This window comes from Phasianus colchicus, chromosome 19, assembly GCF_987193195.1.
Source record: "Phasianus colchicus chromosome 19, bPhaCol1.hap1.1, whole genome shotgun sequence".
NCBI lineage: Eukaryota > Metazoa > Chordata > Aves > Galliformes > Phasianidae > Phasianus > Phasianus colchicus.
Genome location: NC_143454.1, coordinates 10,419,184 through 10,431,161, shown reverse-complemented (window position 1 = coordinate 10,431,161; position 11,978 = coordinate 10,419,184). Strand labels below are relative to the sequence as shown.

At 55.6% G+C, this 11,978-nt stretch overlaps 1 protein-coding gene across 11 annotated transcripts in view; it reads left to right on the top strand.

The window, feature by feature from the left end:
- KCNT1 (potassium sodium-activated channel subfamily T member 1) overlaps positions 1-11,501 on the top strand; it is a 55,322-nt gene extending 43,821 nt beyond the window's left edge. For 4 of the 11 annotated variants that reach the window (XM_090121638.1, XM_090121634.1, XM_090121641.1 and 1 more), the window contains 16 exons: positions 477-626; positions 722-960; positions 1,770-1,986; positions 2,099-2,204; positions 2,282-2,454; positions 2,616-2,687; positions 2,982-3,116; positions 3,398-3,509; positions 4,070-4,171; positions 4,243-4,326; positions 4,688-4,816; positions 5,041-5,061; positions 5,632-5,935; positions 7,199-7,261; positions 9,237-9,321; positions 9,436-11,501. In XM_090121638.1, coding sequence (XP_089977764.1) covers positions 477-626; positions 722-960; positions 1,770-1,986; positions 2,099-2,204; positions 2,282-2,454; positions 2,616-2,687; positions 2,982-3,116; positions 3,398-3,509; positions 4,070-4,171; positions 4,243-4,326; positions 4,688-4,816; positions 5,041-5,061; positions 5,632-5,935; positions 7,199-7,261; positions 9,237-9,321; positions 9,436-9,556 — 2,113 coding nt within the window. In that variant the 3' untranslated portion in view covers positions 9,557-11,501. Of the gene's footprint in view, positions 1-476; positions 627-721; positions 961-1,769; positions 1,987-2,098; positions 2,205-2,281; positions 2,455-2,615; positions 2,688-2,981; positions 3,117-3,397; positions 3,510-4,069; positions 4,172-4,242; positions 4,327-4,687; positions 4,817-5,040; positions 5,062-5,631; positions 5,936-7,198; positions 8,886-9,236; positions 9,322-9,435 lie in introns of all 11 variants that reach the window. The other 7 variants (XM_090121640.1, XM_090121639.1, XM_031601888.2 and 4 more) reach the window with 5 other exon arrangements.
- The last annotated feature ends 477 nt before the right edge of the window (positions 11,502-11,978 follow it).

Here is an 11,978-nt window from a genome sequence, read left to right as displayed (position 1 = left end):
AGCATCCCTGGGTGGGTTTGCTGGAGGGCAGCAGTACAACTCCTCATTTGTATCAGACAGATCCTGCTGGCAGGAAGCAGAATGCACAGACTGCAGAGCCAGAGCCTGCGGGGTGTTCTGTGGGTTTACATAGAGCACAGCGGGAAGCAGCTCAGTGTGGTGCTGACATGGGCCCTTTACATCTTGATGGAGCCAGAAATTACTGAATTTTGGGTGACATGACATCAGAGGGTTACAGAACTCTATTCCGGAGCGTGTCTCACCACATGCTTTCAGCTGTTTGCCAACACTGGCTCTCAACCCTGCCTCTGCAGCTCCATCGGGAGCCTTCATTAAATACAAATGCAATTAGAATCAGAAATCAGAAGGAGCTCAGCCCCCACCTGCTGCACCGACAGCTCTTCTCGCAGCACCCTGAGGGTTCCTTGGGGCCCTGCTGGCTGCAGCTCCATCCCTGCACACTGCTGTCATTGCAGGGAAGGCCAGGAGTCCCCGGAGCAGTGGCAGAGGATGTACGGGCGCTGCTCGGGCAATGAGGTCTACCACATCCGCATGGGTGACAGCAAGTTCTTCATGGAGTACGAGGGGAAAAGCTTCACCTACGCCGCCTTCCACGCACACAAGAAGTAAGGGCAGGGGTGCAGGGCTGGGGCCAGCACTCGGAGTGCCTCGTGCAGGGAGGAGGTTTTGCTCCAATGCCTGCATGGTGATCCCATCACAGGTACGGCGTCTGCCTGATCGGCATCCGCAGGGAAGAGAACAAGAGCATCCTGCTGAACCCCGGCCCACGGCACATCATGGCTGCGTCTGACACCTGCTTCTACATCAACATCACCAAGGAGGAGAACTCTGCCTTTATCTTCAAGCAGGAGGAGAAGCAGAAGAAGAAGGGCTTTGCAGGCAGAGGCACCTATGATGGCCCTTCCCGCCTGCCCGTGCACAGCATCATTGCCAGCATGGGTGAGTCCACAGATCGCACCCACATCCCTGCTCCTGGCATCCTAGCTGCTCCCAGAAAGCCCAGACGCCATCATTAGAGCTTGTGATGTCCGTTATCATTTATGATATTTGTCTGCAGAAATCCCTCAAGCCATGCCTGGAAGGATAAATGCTGTTGGCTGCATCTTAAATCATTTTTATGATTCCCAACCTGATGAATGGCATGATTTGCTCTGCAGCGAGCGGTGCATTTTCTCAAATGAAAAATGCCATGAGTCATTACTTCCAGCTTGCATCTGGGGAGACCAAGTTCTGGGGTTGTTTGGAGAGGCTGCGCTGCGATGGCAGATTGTATTTTAGGCAAATAATTTATGCATATATACTCATGAACAGCCATTTGCATGATTATCCCACAGCAAGCCACAGAACACTTTGCTGAGTAGAGCTCATGAATGTTCTTGTTACGTGGCTTGCTCACAGAGGGACTTTTTGCAAAAAGTGGAACAAGAAGTGAAATGGTGTGAGAAGGTTCAGCAGGTGCAGATCCACAGCTGCAGGAATGTGCCCAGCTCCCGTGCTTTGCTCACTGGGGAACTCATGTCTTTCATAGCCAAAAATAATGGGTGAAGATTCAGATGAGAGCTTCAGCTTGGGTTTCCAAGTGGGAGCAAAGACTCGATGGCCTCAGTCAACACTCTGTAAATATGTTTGGATTTTAGAAGGTGCTGGTGGTGGATGGGGTCCCAGCGGGGCTCAGTGGTGCCATACTCTGCCAGCCTTGCTCCCTTCTCCTCCTTATAGAGCGCTGTGCTTCCCCCCACTGCGTCCAGGTACAGTGGCCATGGACCTGCAGAACACTGAGTGCCGCCCCACCAACAGCAGCAAACTGGCGCTGCCAGCAGAGAACGGCTCGGGCAACCGCCGGCCCAGCATCGCACCTGTGCTCGAGCTGGCTGACACCTCATCCCTGCTGCCCTGCGACCTGCTCAGCGACCAGTCGGAGGATGAGATGACACAGTCAGATGAGGAGGGCTCAGCAGTGGTGGAGTGAGTCGCACGCGTTCGGTCGCTGCAGAGGCACAGCTCTTTGCAGGTGATGGGGCCGTTGCAGATGGCTCTCTCCACGTCATTACAGTGCTGGGATTTCCCTCTGCTGCAGGTACGTGAAGGGCTACCCACCCAACTCCCCATACATCGGCAGCTCACCAACCCTATGCCACCTCCTGCCTGAGAAAGCCCCCTTCTGCTGCCTGCGGCTGGACAAGGTGAGCAGTGCGCTGCCCAGGGCTGTGCCAGGGGGGGCTGGGCACTGCCACGGGTCCCAGCTGCCTCCCTCCCACAGGGCTGCAAGCACAACAGCTTTGAAGACGCCAAGGCCTATGGCTTTAAGAACAAGTTGATCATCGTGTCGGCAGAGACCGCTGGCAATGGGCTGTATAACTTCATCGTCCCGCTGCGTGCCTACTATCGGTCTCGCAAAGAGTTGAACCCAATTGTGCTGCTTCTGGACAACAAGCAAGTACTTCTCTGCAGTAGTTTCTCTCGCACCAAGCCCTTCCCTGTGTTAGCATGGGCATTGCATACAGCATGGGGCAGGAGCACGACTGTCTTGGGCTGCACATCACCTTGTTTGGTGGGTTTCTGAACCCTGTTGCTTTCTGTTGCTCTTCTTGCAGACCAGAGCACCACTTTCTGGAAGCCATCTGTTGTTTCCCCATGGTTTACTACATGGAAGGCACCATTGACAAGTAGGTGTTCTGGTCTGTGGCTGTTGTTAATTATAGGATTATCTTAGACATGTTGCATTCACCCCAATCTCCAACCCCATACCTTCCCATTCCATGGGGAGACAAGGGCTGGCCGTGGCAGCCCCCACTGTTGGCTTCTCACCTTGTTGAGCCCATCTGGGAGACGGGTGTTGGTGCTGGGCTGGTGGCTAGGAGCAGCTGGGCTGGCTGCAGCGCTGTGCATCGCAGTGTGCTGCTTCCCCATGTCGTTTCCAAGGGCTGACCCCTGCGCTCTTCTCTTTGGGAACTGCCCAGCCTGGACAGCCTGCTGCAGTGTGGCATCATCTATGCTGACAACCTGGTGGTTGTGGACAAGGAGAGCACCATGAGTGCTGAGGAGGACTACATGGCGGATGCAAAGACGATTGTCAACGTCCAGACCATGTTCAGGTGAAGAGGGCCAGCAGTCATATCCCATCATCATCTCACTCATCCTGTCCCCATCTCTCCTATTCCCTCCCATCCTATTCCATCCCATCCCTCCTCTGGGTGCTGCCTCAGCAGGAAGTGAGCCCAAGAGCCCATAGGTGCTGTGTGCTGCTAGGATGACACCCAGGTTCCACTAATTCTGGGGTGGGCACGGGGGAGCCTTTTGTGTTCCTCAAGCTTTAAATGCAGGGATCTCTCCCTTCCAAGGTGGCTGCTGAACAACATGTCTCTTCCCACTGCAGGCTCTTTCCCAGCCTCAGCATCATCACAGAGCTGACCCATCCCTCCAACATGAGGTTCATGCAGTTCAGAGCAAAGGACAGCTATTCCTTAGCTCTTTCCAAGCTAGAGAAGGTAAGTGAAAGCTTTGCTTTTTGGGAATTCAGCGCTGGGAGTCACTAATCCCAAGTTTGTTGCAGTCTTGTGCTCCTCCACACGCTGTACTGTGCATCCATCCAACATAACCTGCAGCAAACAAATGTGTGGGTGGGTGATTTTGGGGCTGTCTGCCTCTTCCTACATGTTTGTGTGTTTCTTGGCGGCTGGAGGTTGTGCTGCTTTGCCTGCTGCTGTGTTGGGAGCGGGGCAGCAGTGAGAGAACGTGTGCAGGGATGCTCTGAGGAGAGAACTGTTGGGCTCAGCGCTGTGCCTGCAGCGGTGTCACTGTGCTGAGGTCTCCTGAAAAGCGCAAACATCCCCAGGGCAGTGAGGCATGTGGAAGCACCACATCCAGCCCGTAGCAAAATAAAGCCATGATGTCTCATACGTTTCCATGGAGAAAAAAAAAATACTTCTTTCACCACAAAACCCTCTTTCCCTGCCTTCCTCCTGGCACTCCCACCAGAGATGCTCTGCTGCTGTCCTCCCGCTCAGGTGAGCCTTCAAGACCACGTGGATTGTCTTTCCTCTTCCAGAAAGAGCGTGAGAATGGCTCCAACCTGGCCTTCATGTTCCGCCTGCCCTTCGCTGCAGGGAGGGTCTTCAGCATCAGCATGCTGGACACGCTGCTCTACCAGGTGGGGGAGGCACTGGGGGCACGGCTGCCTGCTGGCACATACCAGGGTTGACATTTCCTCCCCTCCTGCAGTCGTTTGTGAAGGACTACATGATCACCATCACCCGGCTGCTGCTGGGCCTGGACACCACGCCGGGCTCTGGCTACCTCTGCGCGGTAGGTGCTGCTGCAGGGCATGTGCATGGGGGCTGCGGGATGTGAGGCTCCTCTGACAGAGGCAAAATGGAACAGAATGGGGGAGAACATTGCTCTTTGTATCATACATGGGCAACCTCAGCGCTGCCAAGAGCCCTAATGTTATAAAATCACTGAGTCTTTTTGATTGGAAAAGACCCTTAAGGTCATCAAGTCCAAGTCTTGGCCAATGCTGCCACGTCCACCACTCAGCCGTATCCCTCGGTGCTACACCCACGTGTCCTGCTCCTGGTCTGTTTGTGGTGCTGGCCTTGCTCTGGGGTTAGCATTGATACATTTGGGCACTGTTCTGGTTCTGAAGGCAGTTGTTGTTCATCCCCAGATGAAGATCACAGAGGACGACCTGTGGATCCGGACCTACGGGCGCCTCTTCCAGAAGCTCTGCTCCTCCAGTGCTGAGATCCCCATCGGCATTTATCGGACGGAGTCGCACATGTTCGCCACCTCCGAGGCAAGGGGCAGCACATGTGGGAAGGGCAGCAGCATTCCCCTCCTGACCCACACCCGGGGGGCTCCTGTCTTTGTGTGAGCACAGTGCAGATGCTCAGCCACAACGAGCAGTGCTGGCAGGCGATGCAGCACTGAGTGGTTGTTGAATTACCGGGGGATGCTGCACAGCAGGGATGCTCATTTCCTGGCTGACGCTTTTTCCCCCTTTTCTTCCTCCAAATGCAGCCCCATGACATCAGAGCACAGGTGAGTACTGCTTGCACCCAGACCCGGGATTATCGGTTCTGCTGCCAGCCCCTGCAGTGCACATGTGGGTGGTGTCAGGGATGGTTTTCCTCAGGCGAGATGTCCCCCACAGCACCAGCAAACAGCCAAAAGGTGTAATTACTGGGAGAGGGAGCAGGATCCGGGCTCTGCTGTGAATATCTTCGGTTTTCAGCTTTGTGGAGGTAGCTGCAGGGTGCTGAAAGCTGACATTTAGCTCGATGCAATCCCCATTCATCCTTAGAGGTGCTTTTATCCTTTATTAATAAATCAGTGCTTACCAGCGGTCCCTATAGCAGAGGTGCAGCAGGTCTGCTGCGATGCCTCAGTGAGGAAGGTGAGGGCAGGAAGGAATAGAGCTGATGGAGATGTGGTGCCTGCTGCACCCCATGGCTACTGGCATTCCGGAGCCCCCATCCCAGGGCTGCTGCCCAGGTGCTTTAGCAGCACGGTGGCGCTGTGCTGGCAGTGCACGGCTGAGAGATGGGACCCCGTCCCAGAGCAACTCCCGTTAGGTGGCCCCGCGGTCCCCGTCACCGGCCGGGCTTCCAGTCACAGATCTCCATCAACGTGGAGGACTGCGAGGATACGAAGGATGTGAAGGAGCACTGGGGCATCAAGACGGGCCACCACAGGAACTCGTGCTCCAGTGACCAGTCCGAGCACCCGCTGCTGCGGCGCAAGAGCATGCAGTGGGCACGTCGGCTGAGCAGGAAGGGCAACAAGCACTCCGGCAAGACAGCCGAGTGGATCAGCCAGCAGCGGCTCAGCCTGTACCGCCGCTCCGAGCGGCAGGAGCTGTCCGAGCTCGTCAAGAACCGCATGAAGCACCTGGGCTTGCCAACCACCGGGTATGGTAAGTGATGTGCGGTCGTGCTTCCCTGCGGCGAGGCGGCCCCGTGGGCTCCGCAGGTAAATCCCCATCCATTGCCCCCGAGCCCTGCAGGTGCTGCTGGACCCATCTGTGGATGCTGCACAGCGGCGCAGTGCACATTGCTCCCAGGGTGGCTGCAGTGGGGTCTGTGCCTACAGGAGTTGTGCCTGTGGTGCGTGGGCAGCCTTGAGCGCACAGAACCACAGAATCGTAGAGCGATAGAATGGTTGGGTTGGAAGGGACCTCTGAAATCATCTAGTTCCAACCTCCTGCCATGGGCAGGGTTGCCAACCACTAAAGCAGGCTGCCCAAGGCCCCAGGTTGGCTCTGTTTTGGGTCAACTCATCCAAATCCTGACATTGTGCCCTGCAATTCTGCAGGGCTGGTGCTGCAGCTCCGCGCTGTCACCGCGCTGTATCTCAGGAGCATCTGGCGGGGCTGGGCTGGCTTGGTGGTGTTTGATGGCTGCGTGTGTCACTGTGCTTCCTGCTGACCCCAAATCTTTCTGGTGGGGACTGCAGCCCCGTGCTGGTGCCGGAGTCTGTGTGCCCGCACCTGCCCTGTGGTTACGGTGAAGTCCTTCGCACATGGCTTTCTTGGTTCGTTTTGTCTTTCTGCCCTGTGAGCCATCCCGTGCTGCCTCCTGTCTATTCCATGCCAGACCCCTTCCATCGCCGCAGCCGGGCCCCGAGCACCGAGCCCAGCTGGGGTTTGCTGCCCGCAGATGGGAGAGTGGGGGAAATACGGATAAACGCGGGGAAACAGAGGGCACACAGGAGTGCTGGGGGCACGTGGCAGCCGCTCCATGGAGGGGAAGGTGGGGACAGCATTGCTGGTTCAGCTGCACACCTGGCACTGCTGTCTGCGGGCGATGCACTGAGATGGAGCTCTTTGTCCCTGCTCCCCTTCTCCCAGAAGTTTCCTTGCCTCATTCTGGGGGATGCTGCTCTCTTCGCTCTGTATCACTCTGCTGATGGCAGTCGGTGCCGCCATGCTGGTGCAGCTGGACTGCTCAGTGCAGCTCTGGGGCTCCGGCTGGGATGTGCGCGGGCACCGGGGCACGGCTGGCATCGGTGTGCTTGGTGGTTGGAAGGACACTGACTCTGCCTGCTCTCCTTGCCTTTATCTTTTGCTCCTTTATTGCCAAAGTGCAGCAGCTCGTCTCTAATATTTGCCGAATCATGGCTTGCTGACCTCTCTCTCTCTCTCTGTTTATGTCTGTGCCTTTCCCTGTATGTTCTGTAGAGGATGTAGCAAATTTAACAGCCAGTGATGTGATGAATCGGGTAAACCTGGGATATTTGCAAGGTAATGCTCACTCCCTGGGAGTCACGCGTGCCTCACGGCGTGCAGCGTACAACAAGATCATGCCAGCTGAGCCCAATCCACACCCTTGCCAGTTTTCACCTTAGATACTCAATCCTTTCACACTCCTTTGTTGGGTGGAGCTGGAAAACAAAAGGCACTGCACTGCAGCTGCAGGGGCTCCCTGATGGCAGGAGAGAAAATGCAGGGACCCTTTGGAACTGGTGCGAGGAAATCACATCCCTCAGCTGTTACTGATAGTGACCTCCTTGCATTGCTCTGTAGGTTGAATTTGGCGTGCAAAGCCCAGAGCAGTTCAAGGAGGGGGTTTCTGTCTGCTGCTGCTGAGCAAAGCAGTGCGGGAAGGCATCGTTTGCAGCTTTGTCCCGGGTTGGTTTGGGGTGCAGACCCCTGTGTCCCTGCAGTCACCCCCAGACGCTGGGGAGAGGCTCAGGGTGAAGGGACTCAGCACCCAGTGCTCAGCGCGCAGCTTCATGCAGAGGGGCTCGGGAGAGCCCAGGGGCAGCTGTGGCCTTGCTGGGCTGTGGTTCAGGCTTTGCCAGCCCATGCTTAAGGTGAAAAGTTGGCATTTTCCTACAAACCGTGTCCACCCTCAGAGCCCCAGCCCAGCTGTGGCTCATGGAAGCCCCACGCAATATATTGCCAGCAACTCCCAGGGCTGCGCAGAGCTCAGGGATGGTGTTCCCCCCCCTCTTGGTTGTGTTCTGGCACAGCTGTGAGCCACCCCACCAGTGCCCTTCTGCAGTGAGAGCACCACAGTGTGGGTGCAGGAGCTCTGGATCCCCTCCCCCAAAAATTACTGGGGGGTGCCAGTGGGGACAAGATGATGGCAATACACGTGGTGGGTTCAGCAGTGCTGCATGGGGGTCAGGAAAAGGTGCTTCCATGGTGAAGGAGAACCTGTGTGCCCCAGGAACCCCCCCTCCGTTACGGCACATCCCATGCACCCCTGGCTCTGTGTGCACCCCAGCACTGCCACCCCCATCCCCGCTGCACTGTAGGGCTGAGCACTGGGACGGCTGAGAGCTGTCAGCCCTGTGGTCTGGGGAGAAACCAGGGGGTAAGCAGCAAAAAGCTGATGGGCAGGAAAGAGGAGGGGTCTGTGTGCAGACCCTCCCTGAGTTTCCCCATCATCCCATTGCAGGGGGGGGGGGCATGAACTGCTGGCGTCCCAGTGCACAACCCTGCAGCAAGCCTGTGTCCGTCTGTCCCCTGCTGTCTGTCCCCTGTCCTGTCCATCACATGCCCTCGCTGTGCTCCCGCTGCTGCTTGTTCCCAGCACCTGCTTCCCCCCATGATCTTGTTTGGCAGCGAAGGGCCCCGAGTGTCCCGGTGCTCAGTTTGGCGTCACCGCAGCTCCACGATTCAGAGCTGTTCCTGAGCGGTGCTGGGGGCTCTGGGATGCCGCAGTGCTGTCCTGCGGGCAGAAGGGCATGGTGCCTCGGCCACGTGCTGCTTGGTGCTCATAGGTGCAACAAGGGAAGAAGGTGGCAAAGCGTGGTCACAGCCCTGGGGGGGTTTGGCTGCCCTGACCTGGTGCTCGGGGTCGTTGTGCTGTACTTAATGCAGCAAGACTAACGTGTTTCATTTTTTGTGCTCAAACAAGGTAAGACATCTATTTTCTTATTTCTTTTTGGGGGTTGATTTTTGAAGTGAAAAGTCTGTGAGTCTCCAGCCTGTGCTGTGGCTGGGAGCAGCTGTGGGGCTGTGGGAGGAGGTGGGGTGCTCTCAGTGGCATGGCCATGCTAAAGGACCTGGTGCTGTCCTCAGGGACCAGCTGTGACCCTACTGAGCCTGATGCTTGGAGCTGCTGCAGTGGGGCTGACAGAGCATTCTCTGGGGTCCCATTGGGGTGTCCATTGGAGTGCCCATTGGGGCATCCATCAGGGTGTCCATCGGGTGTCCATCATGGCGCTCCCCCAGCCTTGCCCATCATCCCCCTTCTCTCCTCCGGCAGATGAGATGAATGACCACCAGAACACTTTGTCCTATGTCCTGATCAACCCACCCCCAGACACACGGCTGGAGCTGAACGACATCGTGTACGTGTCACCCCCCCCTCCCCACACACACTACCCAATCCCACCCCAAACCCAGGATTCCCACACTTGGTGCAGGAACACGGCACACTCCACGCCCCGCTCTGTGCCCCGCAGGTACCTGATCCGCTCCGACCCGCTGGCACACGTGGCCAACGACGGGCACAGCCGCAAGAGCAGCTGCAGCAACAAGCTGGGCCCCTGCAACCCCGAGACACGGGATGAGACCCAGCTCTGAGCACAACCCATGTGCTGCGGGGACAAAAGCGATGGGACAGGCGGGCAGGCGGCCGGCCAGAGGAACCACGTGGGAGTTTTTAACTTTTTATACCAATACCGCAACTAGTGAGAAAGTCTTTGCTGGTGCTGGTGGTGAGACTGGAGCTACAACTCGGCCCGTTTGGGCAGGAGGCCGTGTTCAGAATTGTCCCCAAATGATGCAGGCTGTTCGCGTTGGATGGGGACATTGCTGAGCCAAGGGCGGCTGCTTGTCCCGCTCCTCTTTGCTGGGTGTCCGGGATGGATAGCCCAAATTTGGCTCTTTCACCCCAATGCTCTCCTTGCTTCTTGGCTTGTCCTGGGGGCTGCGTGGAGACAGTGAGGAAGAAGAGGACAGTGCAGCCCTTCCAGCACCCAAGCAACATCTGCAGACCCCAAAACACACCGAAAAGACAACAGTGTGACCCAAAGTCGTGCGGCACTGCTCTTGTTGCACACATCCTGGCTCTGGGGACGCTGGCACCCACTGGGGCTCAGCAGCAAAGGCACCAGGATGGGGACGTGTCCCGCTGGCTCCATGTGGTGCTGGCCTGGCCAAGGCCCCGTGCTGCAGATGATGTGCATTGGCAGCCCAACTCGACCCCTGGCTGCTTTCAGCACAATGGCAGTGGAGACCTTTCTATAGCAGAAACACGAGATGTATTTTCCATCTATTTTTGCACACTTTGCAATGTCGACGTGTAAAGGTTTTTTTTGTTGTTTTTTTTTTTTCTTTGACTGCCAAGTGAATAACCGAGTTGTTAACTTTATATACTTTTACATTCATATACTAAAACTTCAATGTGATTTTTTTTTTTTTTTTTTTTTAACAAGAAGCCTGTAAAGCACAACACAGCCAATGCCCTCCCAGCGCCGCTGCCAGGAAGGGGTTCTGCCATTCCCATCCACTGCCCCTTCCCCACGACACACAATAAATGTTGTTTACAAAAACCTGCTGAAAATTACGGCACCCCACGAAGGCGCTGAGCTCTGTGCTGCCTGAAAAGGGAGGAAAACCCACCCAGCCAAAGCTCTATGGGCTGACGATTGGACGGGGCCTGGGCTGGCCTTGCTTCTAATGCCCATGGTTTCTGCTGCTTTGCAGCCCAGCATTGCCATCTGGCACTCAGTGGGCAGTGCAGGTGGAAATACCCAGCCCCCACCCGAGCCCTGCGCTGCACTGCGCTGTGGGCACAACCAAACCATCACTGATGCTGTTTGATGTTATTTGTTTCGCTTTTAACGATGCTTTTTTTTTTTTTTTTTAAACTCACTGGCTGCAGCAGTTCTATGTTTTATTTATTTCTGCTTGTAAGTTGTTGTGCCAAAAAAATTAAGTAGTTCCCATAGGATAAACGGTGAGAGCAGCTGAAGCACAAAGGCAATGGGGTTGAGCCACGGCTGACCCCACAGCGCTCCGTCCCTCTGCTGTCAGTGCACACAACCAAGCCCAGAGCTGAAGGTTTTCCATCCCATTAACCTTTAAGGGAGGGGGAAACACAGCAGCACCACATCCCAACCCAATATGGGGGGCTGAGGTCACGGCTTTGGATTCTGTGACCCTTATGGGCCCCTTCAAGCTTGGGATGTTCCAGTTACCCCATGCTGACCATTCAGAAGGGAACATTTTCATCTCTCTCCCTGCAGTTGGCTGCTCTGTGTGCCTGAGGGCAGCCCCCCACCCCACAGCACCCCAGGCACTGCAAGAGCATCCCTCACCCTCACTGCATTCCAACACTACTTCTGTTTGTTTAATGTACAAAGATATGAATTTAAGAAGAAAAAAGCTACACATGTATAAATCATACACTTTTTTTTTTTTTTTCCAGACATTATTTCTATGGTGTAAATTTATAGCTGACATTCTAATGGGATGTTTAAAGAAAAGAAATATACTGTAGATATTTACCCGTGGTCAATGCAAGCCTAAGAACAAGTGTTAAATTTTTCTAAATCCTCAGACTCGGTTACAACACAAATGTAAAGATGAGAATATTTTATTTTTGTAATGGTTGTGGCACCACTGCTGCATCAACAGGAGCTGCTGCTGCTCACCCAGGGCTCAGAGCAGTGGGTGCTGCACTGAGGCCATGCAGGAGCAGAGGAGGAGGGAGGTGCTGCACTGACTGCTCCACCCCAACAGCTCCAGGTCCCTGTCATTTGTTTTTATTTTGTCCCCCAGTTTTTCCAATGAAATCCAATGGTTTCACCACCAGCAGTGAGTGGCACAGCTGTGGCTCACAGCTGGCTCAAAGCTCAGCACTTTGCCCATTGGGGAAGCAGCACTCCCCAGTCCCAGAGGGGATGCACACAGATGGCACTGCTGGCCCAGGGACGCTTCCTCTTCCCCCACAGCTCCCCCTTACGGGTGAGAACACAGCGCTGTGGCTCCCAGAGCAACA